General features: G+C 37.7%; 1 protein-coding gene across 1 annotated transcript in view; it reads right to left on the bottom strand.

Moving 5' to 3' along the window:
• The window catches only part of ttyh3a (tweety family member 3a), a 70,724-nt gene extending 43,472 nt beyond the window's left edge, over nucleotides 1-27,252 (bottom strand). Inside the window, exons 1-2 of the mRNA XM_051103483.1 lie at nucleotides 26,334-27,252; nucleotides 6,187-6,356 (exon numbers count right to left, since the gene is read on the bottom strand). Coding sequence (XP_050959440.1) covers nucleotides 6,187-6,356; nucleotides 26,334-26,459 — 296 coding nt within the window. The 5' untranslated portion in view covers nucleotides 26,460-27,252. The remainder of the gene's footprint in view (nucleotides 1-6,186; nucleotides 6,357-26,333) is intronic.
• Between the last annotated feature and the right edge of the window lie 438 nt (nucleotides 27,253-27,690).

Raw genomic sequence — 27,690 nt, 5'->3', positions numbered from 1 at the left:
GGTTTCTATTTAAGTGCTCATGTGTTCCTTCAAAAGCATCTACAGAGATTTCTTGTAAAGCTCTAAAAATACGTGCGTTCATCAGCAATTCTCAGGAGGTTTCACCATACAATTCACTTCCAAGAAAGACCAAAAATTGCGCAACTCTAGATTTCCATTTCAGTAGAAAGAGAATTAGTGGACATATTTAATACTAAATCGGATGGTGTAAGTTAACCTTCAGGTCCAGACTGCAGATGGTACATATTACAGTCTGTTCCTATAAGCTGTCTAGATCCACAGAGACTTCAGGAAGACTGCCCACTGGACTCACAGGCTGAGCTTACTTCCTTCTTATGCATAAGTGATGAGTAGTCCATGCAGAATCCGCACTTTTTCATATTTTCTGTGCCGATTGGGGTGGAATATTTGTAGAGTTTAGCTGAATAAACTCATACATGGTAAATTTCCCTTGAAACTCATATGGAAGAGATGGGTGAGGAGATCTGTATGAATGATGTACAAAAGAATTCTGTAGAGCTTTCAGTGGAATTCTGATAGTGCAGTTACTATGCAGGCGTGTTGATGTGGAATAAGTTAGTGTTTGATGTTTCAAGTGGCCTATTTATACGTCACTGTACACAGAAGCTGAACAATGGGCAAATCTGCAAAGCAATCAATCATGAATCAAGTTCAAGTTGTCCTTATTTTATTACTCAGAACTATGATTAGTCTTACTGTATAGCAACTCTGCCTTTGTTCATAATTATTAGGGATATGTCAAAATCAACTAGATTGTGGTTTGCCTGAACATTGTATAAAAGAAGCTATGTTTAATCATAACAGTTTTAGGTTCAACTGACCCTAATTAGACATGTTTCTTAGGGAATGTTTACAAAATATGGGATGTTTAGCAATCTAGCAATCAACAGAATTCAGTGGCACAAGGTCAAGACACTTTTTTTTTTTTATTTTATGACAATTTTTAACTTGACATGTCTTTAAAAAGTAAACATTGTGGTGAGATACTCAAAAAAACAGCTTGAGGCATGTGTGATGAATTTGAAGAAGCAGCTTTTCTAAGATGTTTTAATGAGCAAACAGCTAAAGCACACCATGCTATGTGCATGCTAATCAAAACACCACAGCTAAAAATTTCAAAACTTCAAAAGAAAAATCCAGATTAACTCGAAAATCACAATCATCAATCATCTGTAATTATCATCATTTTAAAGAGCAACATTTCTTCCTAGACTTATAAAGTGCACCATTTAAAAGTGAGAACGAAGCCCGCCTAAAGCATTACTGGCTGCAGGCGTGCATTACGAGAATATTATGAGAGTCATGTCCCTCGCAGATGTGATGATTATTAATGAAGTTTTTGTTGAAAATGGGCTCATCTTCCTCCCCATAGGGAGGAATCAGCAGGGAGCCTGTGAACATGACGGAAAAAGTGTTCTCCATATTTCCACTTCCACACAGGACCAGATGTGCATTGATAAACTTTCACAGAAGGGAAGATGCTTGCTCAACATGCAAACTCACAACAGAAAGCATGAGACAGTGAGAAAGAGTGATAAGTTTTAGTAACTGATATAGCAAAAGTGGTAACAGAGTGTGAGACTGAGACAGAGAGATGTGGATGAGGATGTATGAGACTTCATGAAACGCTTCATGGATTGAACAAGTAGGTCCACATGGAATCATGGGATCTCTTTTTCCCAAACAAAATAAACCAAAAATACAAAAAGAAAATCAAACCGAAACAAAAACCAAACCAAAATGAACTAAACTAAAACCTAACCAAAACAAACTAAAGCCTAACCAAAACAAACTAAAGTCAACCAAAACAAACTAAAACTAAAACCAAACCTAACTAAAACCTAACCAAACCAACCCAAACTAAAACCAAACCAAAACCAAAACAAACTACAAACTAAAACCAAACCAATCCAAACTAAAACTAACCCCAAAAAAACCAAACCCTAACCAAAATAAACCAAACTAAAACCAAACCAAAACTAAAACAAACTCAACTAAAACCAAACCAAAAATGAACTAAATCCAAACCAACCAAAACTAAAAACCTAAGCAAAACAAACCAAACTAAAACCTAACCAAAACAAACCAAACTAAAACCAAAACAAACTAAAACCAAACCAAAACCAAACTAAAACCAAAATGACAAACTACACCAAACTAAAACCAAACCAATCCAAAACAAACCAAACCCTAACCAAAATAAAGCAAACCAGATTTAATCAAACCAAACTAAAACCAAAACAAAAACTATAACCAAATCAAACCAAACAAAAATAAATAAATAAATAAAAATAAAAGCAAATAAAACTACAACCAACAAACTGAAACAAAACCAAAACAAACTCAAACAAAACTAAAACCAAATCAAAACCAAACTAAACCAATCTAAAACCAAACAGCAAACCAAACAAAACTAAAACCAAAACCAAACAAAACTAAAAACCAAAACACTAAAACTAAACCCTAAACAAACCAAACTAAAACCAAATCAAGACCTAAAACCAGCCAACCAAACATATAAACAAACAAAATAAACTAAACTACAACCAAACCAAACCAAACTAAAACAAACAAAAAAAAAAAAAAATAAATAAATAAATAAATAAAACCAGAACAAACTAAATCAAAACAAACTAAAACCAACCAACCAAACAACAAAACTAAAACCAAAACAAACTGAAACCAAACCAAATAATAATAATAATAATAATAATAATAATAATGTTAGCATTGTATTTTCTATTCTATTCTATTCTATTCTATTCTATTCTACTCTAATATTTTAAAAAAATATAGCACGTGTATTAAGTAACTATTAGGGTCTATTTTGCTTCCGTGTTGGCTTTAAAGAAGGTAAGAAGAGACAGCAACACTCCTTGGAGTATTTTTGCCTTGTCTTTGAGCCCTTTACAACTTCCGAGCTAGGAAAAAAAGAAAAAAAAAAAAGAAGACAAGAAAAAATTGAGCATGTATTGAAGACAGGATTTACTGCTTGGTGTGTAACTCATAGTGACCATAAAGTTCTCACCTGTCATCTTGCCTGACAGCACAGCTAAGAACATACACAGAAGAACAGAGACTCACAAAACCACACAGCAGGCCCTCTCGCATGCTGACACCATCACAGGCAGACTCCCTGAAGAGCGAGCGCACGTTAACATGGACAAAACACAAGGAGCGGTCGTGAGACATGGGGGGTGATGGTGGAAAAAAGTGGTGGTCTTTTTTGTGAGTCCATGATGATGGTTGCAATGCCAGAAGCCACAAGTTAGGAATTGCCGGGAAAGACGCTGCCATAGCAACAGGGTTTATTTGAGACAGGATGTCGGACCGGACAATAGCAGAGCCTCAACTTTCCCACCAAATTCTTTTCATTCACATTGTGCGTCGAGCATCATCATAACAAAAGCCAGCATTACTTATTCAGTCTGTTTGTTTATGAATCCTTCCATTGGTTTGTATTTACTTCTTGACATCTTGAATTTTAATGGATTATAATGCACTTGAAAGGGTCGATTCTGAAGACAATGAAGGAAAACTAGAGTGAAGGACGGCAGAAACACTCTTTTTGGTTTCATGCATTATATCAACAGCACCAGACAGAAGGTTGTGGTCTGAAGTAATGACTTTCTCATGCACAACCCCACTTTATGCTGCAGCTCAGCACTTTGTCACCATTGACATTATAACAGGAATAGCCAATGAAACGATCAATGTTTCACCTCAGCAAATTTCTCAAACCAATCAATACACATCCTGTGATTAATTCAAGCAATTGAACACTTGTGTGTGCAAGGACCCAGAGTTGATTCTCAATTTGCATTTTCTCATTTGCATTAAAAGATAAATTCTGCAACACAACATCTGAGTATGAGAGCCAAATGATCATGAATCTGGTGTTGCACTAAAGGATTCCACATAATTGGCCAAAAGCTAAGAAAAAAAAAAAAATTAGGAAAGCTATAGTATGTGCTGATATTACAATGTGTCAAATATGGATATAATAAATGGCTAGTGGTTGAACCACTGGACTACACGGACTATTTTAACAATGTTCTTGCTACCTTTCTGGGACTTGAACATGATAGTTGCGTTGCAGTCTATGCAGGGTCAGAAAGCTCTTGGATTTCATCAAAAATATCTTAATTTGTGTTCCGATGATGAACGAAGGTCTTACAGGTGAGTAATTATTACTCAAAAATTTTAATTTTTGAGTAAACTACCCCTTTAATTTTTTAAATGCTAATGCAAAATAAATGTACAACATTTTGCCACAACATTACAAATGTACACAATGAAAAATGGATATTTGACAGTGGCATTTGAATTTTGACTTTTTTTTGACTGCCAAGACTGCAGTGCACCCCTGCGGTTTATCTGTGGTTCTGTCATGGCAGAGCAACGGTCTGAAGAGAATCCCGCTAAGCAAGTTGGTTCAAGTTCAGCTGCCTGAATAATGAACTGAATGGCTCATGGATATCTAGTTCGCTTCCTACTTAAACTCTGATGCCATTAACCTGGAAAACTCTGATAATTCCAGTGATTAGTTCTTCATCAGAAGCACTCATTGTATCAGCCTTCTTACTACTTACTAACTTCTTTACCAGATGAACTGATCAGCAAAATCTGTGCACTGACACTACCTTAAAAGGGCAGTTCATGGAAAAAAAACAAAAAAAATTGGTCATCATCTATTCATAATGATGTCATTCCAAACCTGTATAACTTGATTTCTTGTGCAAGACAAAAAAAAATAAAAATAATAACCCTGGACCAAAAAAAAAAAACATATTTAGATTTTTTTGCACCCTCAGACTTCATATTTTCAAATCGGCCAGATACTGTCCTATCCGAAAAACCATATATCAGTGAAAAGCTTGTTTATTCAGCTTTCAGAGGATGCATAAATCTCAGTTTAAAAAAATTGACCCTTATGACTTTTGTCTCATTGTCTATTGTACAACCCAGGCTCATGAAAATACATGCTTCTATATACATTTCTGCAACAACAATAATTACATACCTTACTGCACGTTTCGCGCCAGTTAAGTAAAATGTCCAGAGAGTGGCGCTAAAACACGTTCAATACATGACCATGCTGTCAATCAACAAAAAATCGTCACACTGCCATTGCTGCCCTCAAAGTTTTTAAAAAAGGTCTTTGTCAGATCAGGCAATACATGACCATGGGATGTTTTTATTATGTTGGCACAGGCACGTATTGCTACGTTTTTATTACGCTACTTGTACATATTGCGGCTGTTCAGAATTCAAATATCTGGGGAGTGTCACTAAAGCTTAACAATAAATATCCCCTACACCAAACCCAACCCTAAACCTAACCGATAGTGTTAACAAATGCAAAAGTGAGATAGAAACGCATTTGTTGATGCAGCTGTGCTATTTTAACTTTCTTATGCTGATTTGAGCTGTTTTGTCGAAATGTAGTTTCACAGGGTTTGTACCGGAGCTCTTCATCACTTAAGTGCAACGCTGTTATGGAATAAAAGAATTTTACTGCCTCTAGTGTTCATTTAAGCTGGAAACTGCAGTGATTCGTACATACAGGTAAGGTTTCTTTCAGTTTTGCAGAAATGTATATAGAGGCACGTATTTCCAATGAGCATATGTTGCTATTGTAACCAAAACTGTTTGGTTATAAGCATTACTTCTTCTGCAAATATCTTCTTCTGCATTAAGCCAGCCAATGAGTGCAAAACGTTGGAACTAATGCCAAAATAACACTCCAAAACCAGGACAGTACTGCCATAAAATATGTTTCTGACCTGATGAGCTTTCATATTCAAACAGTGGACATTTTCTGTCGGATAATCCTTACATTAGCCCTCGCCACTGAGTAGTTTTAGGGCTACAGGCAGAAATAAATCCACACCTGCTGCTAGAGGTGTTAATACAGCCACACCAAAACCCAGAGAGAGCTCCAAATGAACTACAGAGATTAGTAGAAATGACTTCTCTTCCAGAAATTAAACCCTGCAGCTCTTCAGATAATACACACCTTCTTTTACACTCCATTAGACAGAATGAAGTTTTCCAGCTGGGGACTATTTGATAAAAGCATCTCTCTGGAGACCAGAGTAGATGAGCACTGACTTATGCCTGACTGAGGCGCTAATATGAGAAAAAAAACGCATTCAGACTCACCTGCAGACGAGGGTGGCGATGATGACGCACCAGGCGGTGCAGCAGCAGTCCGCGTTTGGCTGCTCGTCACTCTTCTTACGGCGGCAACACAGCCAGCAGGAGTAGATGAGGAGGAAGAGGAGGTCCAAGGCCAAGCATGCCAGAGCTACACTACCCAGCAGCAGGATAGACTGCACAAGAGATGAGAAGAAAACGTGAGCCTTTAGTTACATGTATACGCACTCAAATAATCAGTTTATAACGCATGACAACTCTCTGAAGATTTTAGCATGGCAATGGATATGACAATGTTAACGTATTTGGACTTTGTGGAATAGATCTGCTGTGCTGCTGAACTGCCACTGCTGTTGGTTATTGCTGTTGTTGTAGATTATTGCTGCTGCAAAGCAAGTACAAGAACTTGCTATTGCCAATACATACGCCATTGTGAGTTTTTAAGACAAACAGCTACTGCACAAGTAGCATATATAATAACCCGTAGCAGATCCACATAGGTGGAGCTGGGGTTGTAGAGGGTTTCAGAAGAACTGTGAAAGCGCACTGCGAAATGCTCTAGTGAATGCTAACCAGCCATTTAAATGTAAAGCAGCAAGCTCATTGGTTGTATATGCGACATGAACCAATCAGCTTGTGCCAAGTACTGTAACGCTGTAAATGTCATCAGTTTGCGTTAACAACCCATCACCTTGTGCCATCTAGAGTTTCATGACAGAACTTGGCATTTTTATGGCTCAGTCGGACTGAAAAGTCTTCATGCAAACAACGTAATCAATCCAACTGAGCTGGATTCGGATAAAACGGCGATCTGAATTGAAAGGGTGGTGGTAACCTGAAATAATCAGATCAACAGGAAAAAGGAGCACGTAAACTATTTTCTCAGTTGCATTAAAAAATAGCTTGCACACATGTGCAGTGGCTTACAAATGTGTCACAAGTAAGAGTATACTCTGAAAGGCTTCACCCTCCAAAACAAATTGGTGGGGGGTTTTAAGGTCTGCCTTAAATATTTATTAAATTTTAGCACATTTACACAACTATTCTACTCCACTGACAACAATAACTTCCATATTTCCTAACTACACAACTAAATTCCACCAAATACTGGATTCAATCACTTGTTTTCTTCCGGTTAGGAAAGATTTAGCATTTCTTTTTGATCTGAGCTCATACCTTCAATTAATATTGCCAAAACTGTCCAAAAATAATGATTTTTTTCTTCATTTTTCACTCAAAAACACAGGTGCATAAGCTCAGATCAATGAGGCCTATGCTCACTCAGTCCCAAAAATAAATAAAAAACCTCTGTTAATTGAAAGAAAACTAGTCAAAAAGATTGAATCCAAGATTTGGTGATAACATAACATATATACTATAGATACTACTTTGATATTACTTGTAATAATGTAAAAAAAAAAAAAAAAGTCACTCTGCTACATATAAATGACCTAATTTGCTGTTCATTTCAGTGTCATTTTTTCTACTCAACGCTTTCAGTTCTTTGTAGTTCAAAAAATGACTAAGACAAATCAAAGGCACCTCATAACACTTCTCTTGTTATTAAAATTGAAAATGGTGCATGGGTCGCTCTAAGCTAAGTCTCTCGCTGCATCTCACGTGACGTGTAACCTGCAGGGGAAGTTTCATGTATAATGAGGTCAGAGCTATTCTCGGTTAAGACACACACTTCACTCTGACAATCTTGTTGTGACAACCACACAGGGATTAAGCACTTTAAGATCATCTGCACTCACATTCCTCAAAAACCGACCCAATTCTGGTCCCGCCCGATTACCGGGGGGGAAACGGTCAAATGGCGACACCCATGATGGGTTTGCCCAGGTATCCGATCAGTTAATCTGCATGGACTCACTGAACCCCTCTTCGCACGTAAGCATTTCAAATCTCCCAAATCGTGCAGTTTCCATACGGCTTTCAACCTTTGCCAAATTGTCCGTCAAGCTCGCAGTGTGTGATCACAGGAGAGCTGGGAAAACTATTGTGCCGGTTCAAAAGAGCCCAGCGAGTCAAACTGGAAAAGCGAGCAGGTCTTAAAAGCATGGACTGTAATGCTACAAGGGCATCACTGCTCAGTGCATTTACTTAAAAACACAAAGCCTGATTGTTTGTCTCAAGGTAATTCTTTGGGCTTATTAGACTCAGAAGATTGCAGCGAATTTTCAGGTCAGAGGTTTATCAGACCACCTGGAAATAAAGTTGTGTTTATGTTGTACTAGACTGTATCACTGACACTAGAAGAACTAGATCGTTTGATGCAGCTTATAATAACTAAACAAAATATCAATCAACATAACTCAGGTTCAGAAACAGACCGTTTAAAATTGTATCTAAATTATACATGTAAAAACAAGCTCATAAGGCTGCAATATTATGACAAAAAAAAAAAAAATCATTATTGTGGATTGTTGCTCTTTATATTGTAATAATGATTATTATTATCAATATATATTACAATATGCAAATGTTTTTGTGTGTTGTGTCTGCATTTTGGACACGTCACATTCTGGCTGCACAAATTAACATGCCGGTCCATGACGTTAGCCTAGTCTAGCGCAAGTTATGCAAAAACTTCTGTTATAATCACTAAAGCTTCAAAATGAATCTTTTATTTACGTCGTATCTGTTCTCTGCTGTTCGTGATCATGTAATTTGCGAGCGTGTGCGCTAAAAACAGCTCTGGCGTTTTCAGCGCTGACTAATCTAAGTGCCTCTGATTGGCCAATGCATTCCTAAGTTCAACAGAAACGTGTTTGATTGGTTATAAGGCTCACCGCTGCACAAAGCGCGTAAAAAGCAATCTGATGCAGTGTGAGCGAATGTAAATTTAATACCGCAAACTGACACTTTTTATTAATTTTCACATTTCATTTAAATCGCGACAGCTGTAATACATCGTCTAATTGTGCAGGGGCAATTCCTGCCCCTTTGTCTTGAATTTGTGGTGCATTTTTGTTTATATTGGTGGCATTTTTGCCACAAGCCCTCATTAATTTCCGACCCTGATATAACTGTTTATTAAAGTTTGTTGCACATTCGCAAAATAATTGGTATCCAGCACATTCATACCAAATGTTTCTTAAGCAGCAAACATCACAGGAATACATGTCATTTTAACATATAATCAGAGAGATAACTTGTTTTAAAGTGTAATGTTTTACACCATTACTGTTTTTACTGTATTTTGATCACATAAATGCTGCCTAGGCCAGCATAGTGTATTTCCTACTCATTTGTTTACTGTTGTCGTCGACGTGTTTTTCTGTGCAACCATTTGAATTATCTACTACATTGCACACTGGTCTATTATTGTGGTATCATTAAATTCAGCTCTAACCGACACTTGCTGGTCATTTACGTCAGCCAACCGGTCCTTTCCAATCTAAATGGACTATTTCCAGTCAGGATATGGTACAGCGTGCACCAGACTGATAAAAGTTTGCCACACCATTTGCTAAATTATACCAATTTCATCATTACATGAATTATAACAATTCACCAGGTCAAATCTAGGTTAGGTTAATAGTGCAAGAGTAATATTATACGGTAATAATAGGGTAATCATGCAAAAGAACAACAAGTATACTTCACAGTTCTTGTTTACAAGACATAAGCCATGGTAATTAGGTTACCTTAGCTAGCTCAGCCTTCAAAGCAGTCAACCTGCCATCAAAATCAGGGATTATTCATGACGGTCGACCATCTGATGGATCTTTGGACATTGTAGCAAATTAAAATTATCAAGAGCCCTGTGTTTTACATCCCCATCTGAAACCGTTTCAAAATGCTCACATTCAAGACCTCTGCATTGAATTTGGAGAGCTTGTACATTACTTCATTGCCGTTTTACATTTCTGTGTGATGGAGAAAGATGGGAAATCACTTCCAAAAAAATAAGACAACCCCGTCCCAGTGGGCAAATGCTGAACTGATCTAATTTTAGAAGCATGATTAAGCCTTGTGCTGTATAGACTGTGAAAACCACTCATCCACAAGCCACAATGTCCACTATTCACTTCAAGAAAAATGAATCTTTTGTGAAGCCTTTGGAATCTTTCACTGTGTGGCAGTTCAAAAACAGACAGTGAGGGTTGTGCCAACTTGTAACTATGGCTGTCACGATTCCTCAATTCAATTCGAGTTCTTAATTTAAAAAAACTCCTGCTCATGTCGAGTAACCAGGCAAAATACCGGAAGCGGTGCATTCCATGGACAAGAATCCATAAAACGAATCAGACTATTTTCCAAGGCTGCATATATTAAATCCATTCAAAAAAATAATTATAAAGCATAATGCTATTGTGAATTCACAGAAGCAATGATTTAAATATATGCGATGCAGGTTTAAAATATGCGCTTTATTTACATGCGTGTAGGTTACGTACGTGCATCACAAAGCAACTGTGATCACAGTAAATGCTACTCCACACAAACTGTTTTATTTACACGTATGGAGCAAATTCATCTCTGCATATTGTAGTAGGGCTGTGCAATAGGGTTGGGTACCGAAACCCGGTGCCAATACGGCACCGGTACCCATGTGACAGGTATGTACCGGACCGAATCAGAACGCGAATTTCGGTGCCTCATTTCGGTGCCACTTAAATGCCTGAACTGTCGATTGAAATATTTGTCTTCTGGTGCTATGACACGGATGTAGAAGCATTGATTCATCAACATGCATGATCGCTAGTTAAATTTAAATACTGCATTCATGGGGTGTCAGAATGATCAGAAAATTTATTTACTGAATGAGAAAACTCACGTGAACGTCGGAAAGCTTTGATGATAGAAATCCAAGACATCTTTGTAGTTACTATCCATTTTCACATTTCGAATTAAAAGCACAAATCGTCTGGAAATGAGACTATCCGAGAAGCGCGTGAATGCTGCAACTATCGTTACACTTGCTCTGACTGCAGCAGGTGGTTTGCCGTTAGCTTAGCAAGCTACGTTAAACGCGTCTAACTTAAAATGCCAAAAACTAAACATTCTGAAGTGTGGCTATATTTCACGAGAAATGATTCAGACACTGCGACGTGCAGCAAATGTTTTACAGCAGTTGCGTGTGAAGGGGAAAACGCGTCAAACCTAATGAAACATTTGATGGTATGTGGAATAAACTTGAAAGCAGAGGGATGCACCGTGTTTGACAGTTTGCAGACATCAGCTGGAGAGGTGTCGTATTTTGCCAGAGACGGCAAATATGTGATGCGATCTAGGAAAACCCAACACATGGTGAAATTTTACCTTTTTAGGTTTTGACACCATATGAAAGCTGAGTACAGGTCCCTTTCCAAAACTTTTATTTTTTACATAACCTGCGTTATGGCTATCTTAGGTTGGCCGATAGCGATGATTTTTAGGAATGGGATTTTGAGAAAAACGGCTTTAAAGTGAGACGGCTTTCACTTTCACTTTACGGGTTTAACGAGAGCTGTCTGTCAAGTTAGGAGCGCTACTGCATCATTAGACAAACAGACAACGTTTGTTTTCCGTTGATCACCCATTTTATGTTTAGTAAATAATGCAGCCTACCTTGTAATAAAAGCGAGCGCAGCGCAACTGTTCGCGCACTGTGATAAAACAGACGGTCATCGGACGACTCCTCTTTAGTAACTTCATCATCCGATCCTTCATCTCTGGATGTGAAATAGCCCGTAACATCATTTAGGGCACTGACATCACCAAAACTGGGCAGACTGAGACGAGTAAGATCGAGTAAGAAGTGAGCAGCTGCAGTACTTTAGACGGCGTTGTTGTGCTCCGCCATCTGACGATGTTAAAATAAATAAATACATAAAAAATAAATAAATAACTTTGCTTGCCGTACTTTACACAGGACTGGTGGAGAATGTGAACTGATACGCCTTTACTAAATATGTTAGGTGGTTTATTTTGATAGGTTAACTGTTTTTGTGGAGTTAAGGGAAAGCACCTCCGCAGCGTTTTAACATAGGAGAAAGACAGTCATTTCTGCTTGCTGCAATAAATGTCTGATTTTTTTCTGCACTAAACAAGTGAATTTCGAAGAGATATTTTCAGAGATGATAGACAAGATGTTATAGAATAATAATTTAATGAAAAACGAATTTCCTGAAAACGTCCCGCGACATCCGACATCCCAGATCTCATCACATATAGTCATATTTCTGCAAAAGAATTTCTGAAATTTTAAGCTGTTAAATTATTGTAGTTGGGTTAGGTGGCTTAGGTTTTATTGTTGTTGCGTTTTGCATTGACTTAATAATGTATAGTACTACTACTTCTTTTTTTTTTTTTTTTTTTTTTTTTTTTTTTTTACTTTTAATACATTGTTCAATTTAAAGAACTTTTTTGTCCAATAAAAATATATTCTTGTGTCATCCACCACTTTGTGGCTTTTTAAAAGTATCGGTTCAGGCACCGTTTTGGCACCGGTACCGTTTTAAAAGTATCGATTTGGCACCGGTATCGAAAAAACCCCAAACGATACCCAACCCTACTGTGCAATTAATTAGATGCGATTATTATGCACATTTCGTCAGTAATGCCAGTTCTGTGATTAGTTGTAAATTTCCATCACGTGCAGTCAGATGGAGCGGTACTCACTACACAGAGGTTCACTGTAGTTCACAAGCCACGCAATATCGCGGAGATGTATCGCCTCCGATGATGAACGCGATATTGCGCGGCTTGTCAGTGAACTATGGCACGGTGTAGCATATGCAGTTCCATCTGACAGCAGGTGATGGAGATTTACGATCACAGAATCGGCATTACTGACAAAATGCGCATGATAATCACATCCGATTATTTGCACAGCCCTATATTGTAGTGAGTTTGGGTTTATTAACATTTATCTCGCTACACAATTTGCGTCATTTCATCAGATTTGTAAGGTAAATCATTGATAAACCTATGCAAACATCCGAGCGCATCATGGTTGCAGAAAACCCTGGAAAAATAGCCTTTACGGCTAGAGAATTAAATAGATACGGTACAAAACAGATAAATTAAAAAAGCTAATAGATTATATTGATTAGATGTCATTTTCAAAATGTTCTCCGCATATTACAAGAGCTTGTCACCCAGCGATAAGCACTGCTATTCAACGAAATTGATGTTAGATAGCGGTATAGTCTTACAGATCCGAAACAGGGATTATATTTTGTGGGCGGAGCCTATTTGGTGACAAAAAATTATGGTTTTCAAGAAGCGGTCTATAAAGCCATGGAATAAAATAATAATTTAAAAAAAAGTAAATTAGTAAATTTGATTTTATATTTCAAAATTCTGACTTTATTCTTGCAATTCCAAGATTATATCTCACAATTCTGATAAGGAAAAACAACTCGTCATTCTCTCTTTTTCCCTCGGTTCAGAATAAGAGTTTATATCCCACACTCCTGGCTTTTTTTTCCCACTTTCTGAGTTATAAAGTCTGAATTAGAAGATATAAACTTGCATTTGTAAAACGTTAATAGTAACAGGTTTAAATAATGTCATGCTGTAACTGTAGGGCTAATACAATACCTCCCCTATGAACAGCATATGTGAATATTATATAGACCTATTGTTTAAATCAAATTTATGCTTTAAAAGTAGAGTAATCATAGCAGTTTTCATCCATAGAATGTACATTTAAACGTCTGCGTTTAGCTTCAAATGGCGTCTTTGATGACAGTATTCTATAAAAATTATATGCATTCTGATTTTGACATCAAAAGGCACAAAAATAGTTTTTTCTCTTATTCCATTGTTTTTACCAGTTTACCTCCACTTGTTACCAGTGTTTTTCTGCAACCACTATGCATGCGCAGCTGCAAATGATGTAACTGCGACGTCTTCTCCAAATTGGTCTACACATCAATCTTTCTCAACATGCTTACTGTTCGTCACCATTTCAAAATAAAAGCTCAACCCCTCGCTCTAAATTTACACATTTTGATGTCCACATACTGAAGAAATTACATTTCTGTCATAAAGAAACAGCCAAATATTAAAGATTAAGTGGACATCTGACTTCAGTGTTGTTTAGTCAATATTAAACAAGGACTGGATCACAAATTAAAGTGTAAAAATAATTGGCGCTCTGTGCAGTCATTTGTTATGATGTGTAATGTACGTTAGCTCTATTGTTTAACACGTGTATTTTAACAGTTTTGTTCGATAGTCATAATATTATTATTTTTGATACTTTATTTGAACTAATTATTGCATCATTGTTATTATACGTGTATTTTAAGTCATTTTAAAGGCTATTGTTCACTTAAGTCTATTTTTATTACTACAAAAATTTATAGTTAGCCAATTACTTGATTAATCGTCAGAATAATAGAGTGATTACTCGATTACCAAAATAATCGTTAGTGACAGCCCTGCTCGTAACAGACCCATGGACGTTTACGAATCTTTTGAATCTGACTTAGAGATGAATAATCAAACAGACACATATTGAGAATAAATGAATAAACCAAGACTTCACTGATGACTATTGACTTTAAATAGCAGATGACGAACCATGAACCTCTTTCCCAGTCAACATCACTAACCGGCTAACAGTTGTCAGGCGATCAGACAGTCTTTGTGACCCATTGTTACTACAAAAACACAATCTACCCCACTTGTGATCATAACACTCACCAGGTTCACTGAAATAGCTGTTTCTTGTTGAATCATCACCTACTCACAAGCTTACATGAACCTGTCATATCTAGGCGATCCGCTGTCATCACATTTGGTAAAAGTCCAACTCAAACCCAAAAACATTCAATACAACAATAGGAAAGTGAGGCAGGATCTCATCTGAGACAAACGAGGTGTAAACGATGATGATGATGGGTGATATGACGTCTCAGGATGAGGAAATGTGTGACTTGGTGCCAGCACCATCTGGGAGAATGGCCAGTAAGCACTCTTGATATGATTAATCAGCGCTTAAATACCCTCATTTACAAAGAATGACAGCTCTTGCCAGCACTGCATAGCTGACAACCTCTGATAATGTGTTTGGAGAACGTGATTAACAGCCTTTGCGCCCATGAGATCATCTCAGCGTACGGACAGAAAAGCTGTGCCTTCGTATAAATACACAACGCAATGGCAGCAGAAACAAGAGGTTTGCATGTCTACTAAATCCATCTACTAAACTGGCTTCAAACTAGAAAAACAAGTTACAAATAAGAAAAAAAAGCTTTAAACGTTGTCTTCCTGTAGCTCAGAGTGCTTGCAACACCAAGGTCATAGGTTCGACTCCAAGTGAAAGTGTAATTTTATCCAAAGTGACTTAAATTGTATTCAAAGCATCTGATAATGTATAAAACTAAATGTAAATCTAACAAGATCTACACATTTTCAACAGACGTCCTGTTAAAGATATGAAACACAGCTGGCATTTGCCAACTCAGAGTGTGCTTGCATTTTTCCTGTGAGAACCTGTGCCAAGGAGGTCACTGCAATTACCGAGATTTCAATCCTGCCACGTTTCTCCTTTTGCTGCTAACAGGAAAAGACCCAGACTCAGCTTTTCTAAACAGACGGTAATCTTCTGCAGATTATCTTAATGGATCTACTCTTTCCATATGCTGATTCAGGACGCGCTGCGGCGTAGCGAGAGACCCCTCTGAGCGATACCGCTGCCCAAAAACAACAGCAGCATTTCAAACACAAGGTCAATGTGCTGAAGTGCTCCTGGCTGTAGGCCATCTGACTGATATTTGCAAAATATGCACCACCCTTTATCCTGTCACATTTCAGAGAAAGGAAGTTTCCACCATACATGGAATGTCACTGTGCTCTACTAAGCAAGGACAAAAAAATGTCAAAGTAAGGGACTGATTTCTTAAATTTATTTACCATTTAATTTATTTGGATTATTTTTTTTTACATTCCCTTAGCTACAAGACATATACTTAGTAGAATATACTTAGTAATTATTTCAGAGTGAAAATTGTTTAAAGGGGTCATCGGATGTGATTCTTTGTTGATCTGATTCTTTAGGGTCTTAATGAAAAGTCTCTAACATACTTTGATTAAAAATTCTCAATGGTTTTGTAAAACAACACCCTTTTTACCTTGTCAAAATCAGCTCCGCAAAAATCATCTCATTCTAAGGGGTTGTTCCTTTAAATGCAAATGAGCTCTGCTCACCCCGCCCCTCTCTTCTCTCTGTGGAAAGACGGTCTTTACATTAGCAGCATTTAGCCGTGTTTAGCCGCGTTTAGCGCAAAACTTCCTAACTACCACGTTATAAGGAAAGGCAATCACAAAGATTCATAAAAAACGCTTATACTCACTTCTGCTGTAAGTGAAGCTGGATCATGAATGATTCGCACGAACATAGACGGATATATGTAGATCGGGAGGCGCATTCCCTTCACAAACAAACATACAAACATCTACTGCATCTTCAGTGGCTCAGATGTCAGGAGTAAATGACGACCACTATGTTCATTATTACATCCAGCAACACAACACCTCAAATCGCTGAATCAGAGATATTCTTGTCTAACTTACATCCCTGCTCTGGCATCAAAACATGGAAAGTTACTGGATTGTGACAGCTGGTCTAAGGTAAGAGCTCATGTCAATCAGCTATCGTGGGAGTGGCCTCTGTGGGTGTGATGCCACACCAACAGGCATCTGAGAATGGCTCGATTTGAAAAAGAGGATATTATTTTTACAGATTATTTAAAAACCACTGCGTGGATTTTTATCATTACAGGGTAGATTTGTACATACACTGCCAACACACATTAATATTCAAACAACATGAAAAAGTGAACTTAGCATCCGATGAACCCTTTAAAGAAAAAGAGGTTTAAAAAAACAAAACAATCAGCCACTGAGATGTAATTCAGCTTCATCAAGTGACTGAATTGTTTGTCGGCCTCATTTTCATTTCAGAGCCGTCTATGAAAGGGCTTGATTCTCCGATAGGAGACTGTGGCTGTGGTTCTTTGAATGAATGTGGCACAGCAGTCAAACACAGACGGTTTCATTCAGTCTGGCAGAGACTGAAGCACAAGACCATCTAAACAACCGACGATAGGCGTCTATAATAGACCAGTCTGAAGCTTTTGAGTGAATGTCAGTGCTCCAGGAAGTTATACGGGAAAATGTCACAACTGTCACTGGAAATTTTGCATTATAAAAATGTGTCACTTTGAAAGCGAAACAGAAATTCAAGATACAGGTTTGAAATCTACAGGTTTACATTTTGTTTCCAAAAAAAGCATCATTGTGGGTGGGGCGGTATAATGGTGGGTAGCAGAAACCATGAAAGGTGCACGTGTTCATTTCTAATTCAGGTCATGAAGCCATATATGTGATACGATATAGGAAAACCCAACACATGGTGAAATTGTACCTTTTAGGTTTTGATACTATATGAAAGCTTCAAGCCCTTTCCAAAACTGTTTTTATACTGATGCTCCAGAAGGAAACACAAAGCATTAAAACTCGGGGGGTGAAAACTTTGGAAAATATTTAATAGTGGGTAGAAAAAAAGATGCAAAGTTAAAAAACCCAAAGTTAAAAAAAGTAGACAAGATATTTGAATTAATTTTGACCTATTCCAGTGACAGTATAAAATCCAGTCACATTACAGTTTAATTAAGTCTTTACATATAAAATTATACAGCTGCCATTTTAAGAAATCATTTTTTTTAAAAACAAATATGACAAACTAGCATGTCACAAGCAGAGATATTGGTTTCATCTGAAAAAGCAAAGCTTAATAGTTTCATTTTATTTTCAAGCTACTCTTTACACTCTAAAAAAAAAAAAGAAAGACAATATTGTTGAGCTTAAAGCCTGAAATTTACATGTTGATATCCCAAGCATTGCTGTCCAGTGATTTAATTTTCCTCAGGGAGCCATATAGCCTCCACATTGTCATGGAAAAGAGTGTGACTCTTTTCATTTGCAGTTGGAGCAGCAAGGGGCCAAATCTGGGTCAGAGATTTCTTTGGGAAACCAACAGTAATCTGGGGAGGAGTTAGAAACACTTTCAGAGAGGATGTCAAAAGCATTTTAGCCTTTGAAGGCAGAATGGATGGCAATAAACCTTCCCACACACGCTCAGGAAGTCAGTAGTTAACACCTAACTGTAAATGTAAACTGCAAGAGAAACAGCCACGCATATCGGATCTGGGACATTAATATTTCAAACATGGTTGTGTTTACACCACTCCATGAATGGCTCCTTCACAAATCCTTCATAACCAGCCAAACACGTGATGAATTTATTGAAAATGTGCCACAATGAGAGACAGCTTGTGTTTCCTGCCTGGCCTGATGACAGGACGGCCTCGTCAGTCTGTGTTGCACCATGCAAACACGCTGACAAAACAGATTAGCAGCATCCCTGCTCTCGCTTCCTGCGCGCCCATTGACATCCCTGAGAATGACAAGCTAGAATGACTAAAATGACTCAAACACCAGCGCTACAATTAGCAGAAATGGAAATGTTTCCAATGCTCCCCCCCACAATGTAAAGAGGCCAGTCACGAATTTCTCCAACCTCCCCCACAGCCAGCCTGGGGAGTGGGTGTGGGAGTGGGAAAGCATGTAGGGGTTTTGTTTTTCAAATTTGCACTTCAAGCCGTGCTTAAGCCCACATTCCCACAACAAGCAGATGGAAACTTTAACTATTAAGGCAAATGAACAACACTACACTGTTTTTAATAAAACAGTGGTTAAAGCCCTATGAAACCAAAACTTTGATGCTTTTAGTCCATGTTTGTTAGAAGTTGAAATCTAGTGCATCACTAGTTCATTGCTAAAATTCTTTTAAGATTTACAGTATTTTTCCTCAAGCAAAACAGTCAAAAGAGAAATGGTACAAAAACAGTCACTGGAGTCAGTACCCTTTTAAAACGTACCAAAAAGCTCCTTTACGGGTAAATATGGTTACCACCCCAGTGACAGCTTTTGTACCATTTTTCTGAGATAAATCCAACAAAATGTCTTCTAGAATGAGAAATGTGCCATCACTTTAATTATAAATACAACCTCTCTCTGTATAGCATTAGCAAGTGCCAAATTATGTGTTTTTAGTGTGTCTTCAGTTGTGCTAACACTTGTACTTTATTTATGGGATTTTTATGCATTTATTGAGACAGGACAGTAGAGAGCTGACAGGAAAGCACTGGGTGGAGAGAGGGGAGCACGGTCGGCAAAGGACTTCGAGACGGGAATTGAACTCGGGTCGTCGTGAGCGCAGTTGCGCTGGATGTCGGCGCATTAACCTCGAGGCTATCAGCACCTACATTTGTACTTTAACTCCTTTCTCATGCAACAATTGGTTGTGAAGTCAACCTATTTAGACATAGAAAGTGGCTGGAATTTATAGTTGACAGACTTTTTTCTTCAATACTCTGACTCGACTCAATACTCTGTCGAAAAAACGAAAAACGGCTTAGTTTTATCCATTGATTGTCGATTGGATGGAGGCTTGTAGATCATTGTAAGAAAAGGGTGGCGTTTAAAGGGAGAGTTCATCCTAAAATGAAAATCATTACTGTCATTAATTACTCACTCTTATGTCGTTCCAAACCCATAAGACCTTCGATCATCTTCAGAACACAAATTAAGATATTTTTGATAAAATCTGACAGCTTTCTTACTCTGGGCATAGACAGCAACACAACTGACACGTTCAAGGCCCAGAAAGGTAGCAAGGACATCGCTAAAATAGTTCCAAAGATGAGTGAAGGTCTTATTTGCTTAGAACAACATAATTACTGATTTTAACGTTGCATCGCATAAACATAACACCACGTCTGCATCTGTGATCTTAGAAATGACAAACAAGCACTACTCTACACTGCTCAAAACTTGCGTTTGAATAGCCAGTAGCAAATTCTTTAAATATGAAAACATACTTACAGGCTGTGAGTCAGAAGCACCAGACTGTCCTTGCAAAGTTGGAATTGCCCCACTTTACAGTGTGGACAGCCAGCATTGTAGGCTAAGTTACTCTCCCAAGTTCAGGAAACAGTCCTCCGTAAAATGCGCTGCACATGCTCAAATATTTGCATGGTAATGTTCTGGAACAGTGTTGTAAATATAGCTTAACCACTGATTTCTTGTTATGTACTCATTTGGAAGACCATACAAAGTACTTTCGCTTTCACAACGAAACACACAGCTTCTCCACAACATGGCGGCAACTGCAACAATACTACAGCAAGAATAAAAGTTACGGCCTTTGTTTGTGAATGCATTTGGGCGATATTATGCAAATCTTCACACACTGTGACATAGACATGGGGGCTTGTTTGAATAAGCCGTTTTTAGGAAGACATGAGTCATAACGTTTATAAAGAATATCTCTTTGGCTTTGAGACTTTTAATCTTTGCAACTTTACAGATCTTACACAAACAGCTTGTAACCAGTGTTGGGGAAAGTTAGTTTTAAAAGTAACACATTACAATTTTGCGTTACTCCCTGAAAAAGTAACTAATTACGTTACTTAGTTACTTTTTATGAAAAGTAATGTGTTACGTTACTTTTGCGTTACTTTTTAAAACTGGGCAAAGCTTGCTTTTTTGTTTTTAATATAAAACAATTCTAATGTAAAAGCCCTTTTACACCAAAAGTGAAATTAATTCATCTCAGGCTGAAAGAAAAGTACATTTATGCAGGAGATCACTCTTCAGCTATAAAAAATTAAGCACAAATGTTTATGTAAAGTAATTTTTGCTTATTAGTATGGTTGAATTGCATCAAGGTCAGCAGCAAAGACACGAGTTAATAAAATGGGATTAAATACATAAAGAATATTTGTTTTATTTAACATTTAATTATTGCAGGGTTGCATCATTTTCTGAGTTTGCATTTCACTGTTTTTATTCATTTTGAGAAATACTGAATCTGTTTTTGAGGAATACTGAGATGAATTAATGCATGTTCACATTTAGCCTAGAATACAGTAACATCATGTTTACTCACAATTTCCCGACAGGAGATTGTCAATCAATAAATGGGCGGAAAAAAGTAACTTGCATTACTTATTTGAAAAAGTAACTCAGATATTTTCTTAGAAATTCAAAAGTAATGCGTTACTTTACTATTTACCTGAAAAAAGTAATATTACATAACTCATATTACTTGTAATGCGTTACCCCCAACACTGCTTGTAACACTCCAAAAACAAAAGAAAACACAAATTCGCATCATATGACCCCTTTAAGCCCGGGATACACCAAGCCACGGCTGGGTGTCAGGCAATGTCGGGTGGCCTTTGAGCATTGGTCGGCATTAGTTTTTTCAGTGTGTTCCGAACCGTTGGCTCTAGTTGGACACTGTCGGTTGTTTTTCGGCTGATTCTGAATGTTGAACAGCTAGCGGACCTCGTTGGTAAGAAAGACAACTCACCACACTCTGCTTTCCTCAGCCTAAGCTTTTTGGCGTCAGTTTGGTGTGTCCCTACCCTTAATAATAATCTGCCCTTCAAACAGAACTGCAACTAAAAATTTCCAGAAAAGCAAGCCTTGTTTATGGATTTAAAGAGTAACTTTCAAAGCTCCTTTATTGTCATTGTATGTATCAACAAAGTCCACTTGGAAAAAACAGTTCCAGCTGAAAGTAAACACATGGTTTAGCATGGTTTGATAAAGACTAAATATGAAAATACCACCTCTTTTCAAAAATCAATATCAAATTACTCCAAGTAACATGTTTGTGTAATTTCATATCCATTCCTAACTCAGGAAAATTGCTTTAACTTTACTATAAGAGATTTCCCAAACAATATCATTTAAGTTAATCAACTTGTGGTAGACAGCCAAGTGGCAGCACACTCAACTTAGCCTTGTGTGCCTTCCTCATCCGCTGGCAGGTCTCTCCTCACCCAAACAAACCTAGAGCTCCAGTCTCATCCATCATCCTACTGACTGGACCTCCCCTTCACAGCTTGGCTTTCATCCACGATGATTCGTGAGAAGCACTGCCCAAACTCCCACAGTCTTGGCCTTTGTGAACATATGAGACACGCTTTTCTCAAAGCAATGCCCATTGATAGCCAATGAGAAGTGTTTAGGGATGAGAAAGGGTGAAGTTCAACTAGAATATTAGACACTGATACAATCCACATAAGTTCAAAAATGGAATAATGGCCGTAAAGATTTCAGAGTTATCAGCAAATACATTTAATTGCGCCGATTCATTTTATTTTTAATGTTATTAATTTATGTTTAGTAATACTAATAATTCAATAACACTGTTAAAAGCATTTTTATAGCAAATCTCAGAATTAATATCCATTTTAAGTTAAGTTTTATAAAAATGAAATTCCACAGACACACACACCACTGTAAGAGACGTAATGTAACTCCTCTGCTAAAGGTACACTTATTACCCAAACTCTCTTCAGTACAAGAATTAGCTTGGCAACTTCACATTTCTTAACACCGTCTGCTGAGCAACATTAATAACCTGTCATCTCACTCCGCGCTACAAGCAGTCCCAAACAACTAAATATTCAGGCAGCAACATCAATAAAAAATTATTTTGTGCTAAAAGCGAGACTGCCTTTGTTCTTTTTAATAGAAAACACGCCATCAAAAGTAAAAATACAGAGCTGAAATTAAAAGTAGGACAAAGTTCACAGATAAGCGCATCAAGGAAACCCAGACTGGGACATCAGGAGTGAGCTTAACCCCTAACTAGTGGCCAAACCAGATGACATCTCTAGTTAATTCCAACCCTGTGAACAAGCGCTATTCAATGGACAGCAGGTGTCCCCTCTCTCTCCCCCATCCTCAGCTGTGCTGTCTTTTATCATTCACTATGTGCGCTTTGACTCCAAGACAAATGCTACAGGCTGCTAGTACAAGCTGCTCAAGCGTCCTGTCTACTTTAAATGTGTATGATTTCTTTTCGACTTTCCTGAATCATACACATTTAAAATACTCAGGCCTTCCCCTTCAATCGTGCAGATGAGCTTCTAGACAGTTCATGTGAAGTTATCTGTAATTCTATATGCACCTGTTGTCAAAAGCATTTGACAAGAGGAGGTTAGATCCCTTAACACAACTGTAAAAACAGAAAATTGCTTCATTGTGTGCTTTAGCCTGTTCCTATGCTGTTTTAAGACATTCTTCCAATGCTGATGCTTCGAAAGTCACCGGTAAAACATTTTCAAACAGCTGACAGTCTATCCTGGGCTTTATGACCCAGAAGAACTGAATTTTTTGCCTTCTCCATCTCAGCTGCTTTCCTGAGCAGCTTTTAACATCTCTGTGCCTGTTTTTCCAGGCACTATACAATAGAAGACCGGCAGGGACTAAGAATTAAGTTGGCTGTCAGCTTGCAACTGCTGTTTCTAAATTAATCCAGTCATTCTTGACTTGATCTAGTTCCTCTACACTTCTAGCCAAAAAGAGAAGTGATTCTCATCATCATGTGAACATAAACAGCAGCCCTAAAAAAAAGTGTTTTAGACACTTTTGGACACATAAGTTACACTTTTTGCACTCACTTTGACATAAATGGTGTTGAGATTATATTTAAGGGATGCAAAAAGATAAAACTGTCTAAGGAGGCACCTTGAACCAAAAAAACTGACCATCTACAAGACATCAAGTCACTACTATGTGCACAGACACCTTGAATAACCTTATAGGTGAAACACATGAATGTGTTCCTATATTTGCAGAAGTGTATTATACCTCCTGACTTCTCAATTTTAACTCTGATGACCAAATTTGTCAAATTTGGGCAGGTTGATGATGATGATGATGGTGGTCAAGCACAAATACGACTTCCTAACATTAGTATTCCAAGTTACCAATTGGTTCACCCAACACTCCATAAGCGAACAACGCTAAAGGCCAAACTTGATTTAAGGAGCTTTGATTAGAGGTATTGTCACCAGGCTTATGGCACTCCTGGCTTGTCTTTAGGCCATCTGTTGTCTCTGTAATGAAAGACTACAGCCAAGTAGTTGAAAGGGTGCTCAGAAGCTGACTTTCTACCTTCACCGGCCACGCCTGGGTGTGTTTGGCATAAGAGAGATGCAAGGCTTAACAATCACAATAATGAAGTCATAATAAAGATTGATTATTGTTATTGCCATTTTATTGCACAAAGAAATGTGCAGATAAAAAGCTCTGTGTAATCTCTTTAAGCGATAAGATACCCACTTACTCGTGAGGTAAAATGAACAGTTCATTCTACTGTGCTGTCTCAATAGAAAAAAAGCTGTATCTAGGATTGTTAATGCACTTCAGTCCTCCTGGGAAGTTGGTATTTACAGAAGTACACTGTACATAGTATGCTTCATTACTAATGTGTATAGTGAGTTTGGTCACTTAATATTAATTTTGTAGTACATTAAGCCACATTAAGCATTTCTTTTTTTTGTTTTCTAGGGGGAAAACACTTCTATCATGACAACTGTTGGAAGATTTTAGCATGGTAATGGATATGACAACAGCTGGGTTTCCATCCAAAGTTGCGAACTAAAACTTGTGCGCAAAACTGGAATATCGCATAAAACTTTTGCAAATAAGCACCATTTCCATCCAACGAGTCAAAGAGAACAAAACTGTTACTTACTGATAAACTGGCAATAAATATCTTTAAGTAAAGTAGCCACTGAATATAATAATTTTCATAATAAATTACTTGTGCCTCAGAGCAAACAGACAAAGCATATGTAATAACCCCTAGCAGATCTATACAAGTGGAGCTGGGGAGGTGGAGGGTTTTAGAGGAACTCTGAAAGTGTGCCGTGAAATACTCTAGCGAATGTTAACCAGTCAATTATATGGAAAACAGCAAGCTCATTGGCTGTGTATGTAATATGAACAAATCAGCTTCTGCCAAGCAGTGTAATGCTGTGAATATCATCAGTTTACATTAACGACCCATCAGCCTGTACCATCTAGAGTTGCACGAAAGAACTTGGCATTTATGTAAAAATCTTGTCTTGCTACTTGGATTAAAGTGCCTTAGTAGTACATAGCGTTTATGGCAAGAATTATGTGAGAAAACGGTCTTCTCCTGGTCGCTGTTTTAGAACATTAAGCATTCTAGAATGTCCCCATAAATACAACCTTTTCGACATGATTAGAACACAATGTTCACTACTATGCTGGAAATCTGCAAATCTGGAATTATTACATGATTACAATGAACTCTTTGACCAAATGGAAGAATATCTGTTGCTTTGCTCCAATAGAGGGTTTGCACTGTCGTCAAAGTTTGGTCAGTTACCCTGACGTGCACCCATATTGGAGATACTCAAATGTAAACAACAGCATGGATTGCATGGTCAATGTACTACTGAATACATTGTTCTGCTTATTTATGCTGTCTAAACCAGGCAGGAAAAGGCGCAATAGTTTGACAAACTGAAGTTAATAGGTGGAAAAATACGTACAAGCAGAATTAATTAATTATTATATTAGCCTAATATTTCACCTACCTGACTGGAAATGAACAGAAAAAATATGAATGTCGATCATTGCCCTTAAAATCCTGGTTCAGTTTGGCCAACCACAAACACCTTTTATTCCTCAGTTTTTTTTCACTCTTCTCCTTGATTTGTTATAACTTTTGGCAGTCTATAGAACTCCAAAATGTTTTCTCCTGTCCGACCGATGAGTACAGCCCAAAACATGACAATAACTGACTATTTTCTACAGCAATAATCAGCAAAATACGCAAGTTTTGTTCAGTTCAGTGCTGCCAATATGGCCGACTGATGATGCGTCGTGAAAGCACTCTATTCCAGTCCGACTTTGCTTGGTAGTTGACGTGCAAAGCTTGAAGCTTTGGCTTCTTTTGGAACTAATTTCGTTGGCTGAGAAGAATTTTGCTCTTGAAGAAAGTTTGTCTCAACTAATAATTTAAAAACTGTCTAAAACTAAATAAATATCTTAATTCACAAATATACAAGCAAAGCTTATTCATGTAGTACTGAATATCAGCACAGCTGTGACTACCAGCGTACAGCAGTGCCTATATTCAGAATAACAGCACGCTTGCGTGTGTGGCATTGCTTAGAATAGGGTGCAATCGGTATTATGTGGGTATAGCCTATTTTTCAACACAAAATACTTATATAACCGAACAGCATTTCATCTACACGTGTTGCTGTAACAAACAGTAGCGGTGTTACTGTAATGCATAGACTTACCTGCTGGTATGAAGAGTCCTCTGGGCGAAAATCACTGCTGGTTTGTTCAAATTGCAGATTAAAGTGAGGCAATCTGTGGAGAAGGTTAACCCACCACGGAGGAGAGTAATTCACAACGGCTGCCATAATCTTTATGACAATAACACTTCGAGCCGAGAGAAACTAAAGCAGGAAGTTTAAAACTTCTGTCAGCGCTTAAACAATGTCATTAGATTATGAAGTCAGTAGAAAATGCGCATCTATCGTCTTTCATCCATGGTGATGTGGAGCTAAAAGCGACTAGTTGTTTAAAGCGTCTGCAATCCCTGGAGAGACACCGAAAGCCCAAAATCTGATTTTTAAGTAAAACGAGGGGATTAATACATCAACACGTATCGGTTAAAAGCTAGTTATTTAAACGCTTCAGAAGTGTGCAGCTGTATAAAACAGGACTTCAGCTTTCCTATGCCTGCCGGCTGACTGGCAAACACAAGGGAAGCGTGTATTACAAGCTCCTACTTCCCCTCTCCAAACTGCCTATTGTTTGGATACATTAAAACTACACGCATACACACAATAAACCCTGAGATATGCAAGCATTCAGAGCGGAATTCTTCCGAGATCCAAGCCTCAGTCCTTTCAGCGTCAGCCAGTTATATGATGTATCTCCCTTGCTTGATATCAGTCATTGGCCGAGATTAGTGCCAAGCGTTTGTCTGCGGCTCCGTCATTCCCACGGTGGAACTCCTCCGTCCTTTTGTCCTTATTAGTCCCAAATGACCGGGGAAGGTGTTTGTGAAGTCGAAATGCCCGTGTGTGGGTTAGTGGACGCCACGCGACTCCTCCCCGCCGACAAAACTCGGTAAAATGATCTCTAATCCAGTGTGAGTGAGTGAAGAACAATCAAGCAACGAGCCGATACCACCGCAACAAACTCACGTTGAGATAGCGGAGGCTTATCACGGTTTGAAACAACTGTTGAGAATGCGGACATCTAGTGGTCAGACACAATTCTGCACACAAGGGTTGCTGGGAGCAATCTATTTCAATCTCATGGTGCATTATTTTGAAGAAGGTATATACATATTTTTCATTAATATATATATATATATATATATATATATATATATATATATATTTTTTTTTTTTTTTTTTTAAATATTCCTCAAGAAAAGGGAAGCTGATTGTGCTTCTATATTGCTTACCAGCTGGTTGATTTTTACACAAATTATTTAAGATAACATGTTAAATACAAAATGAATGATATAGTGCTTGCTAATTATAAAATGTATTCATTTATAAAATATAAATGTAATATAAAAATATTACATTAATTTATAAAATTAAAAAAAAATAAAATTGAAATCAAATTAACTGT

This window comes from Labeo rohita, chromosome 3, assembly GCF_022985175.1.
Source record: "Labeo rohita strain BAU-BD-2019 chromosome 3, IGBB_LRoh.1.0, whole genome shotgun sequence".
NCBI classification, from domain to species: domain Eukaryota; kingdom Metazoa; phylum Chordata; class Actinopteri; order Cypriniformes; family Cyprinidae; genus Labeo; species Labeo rohita.
Note: the sequence above shows the minus strand (reverse complement) of the source record. Positions and strands in the feature narration are given on the sequence as shown.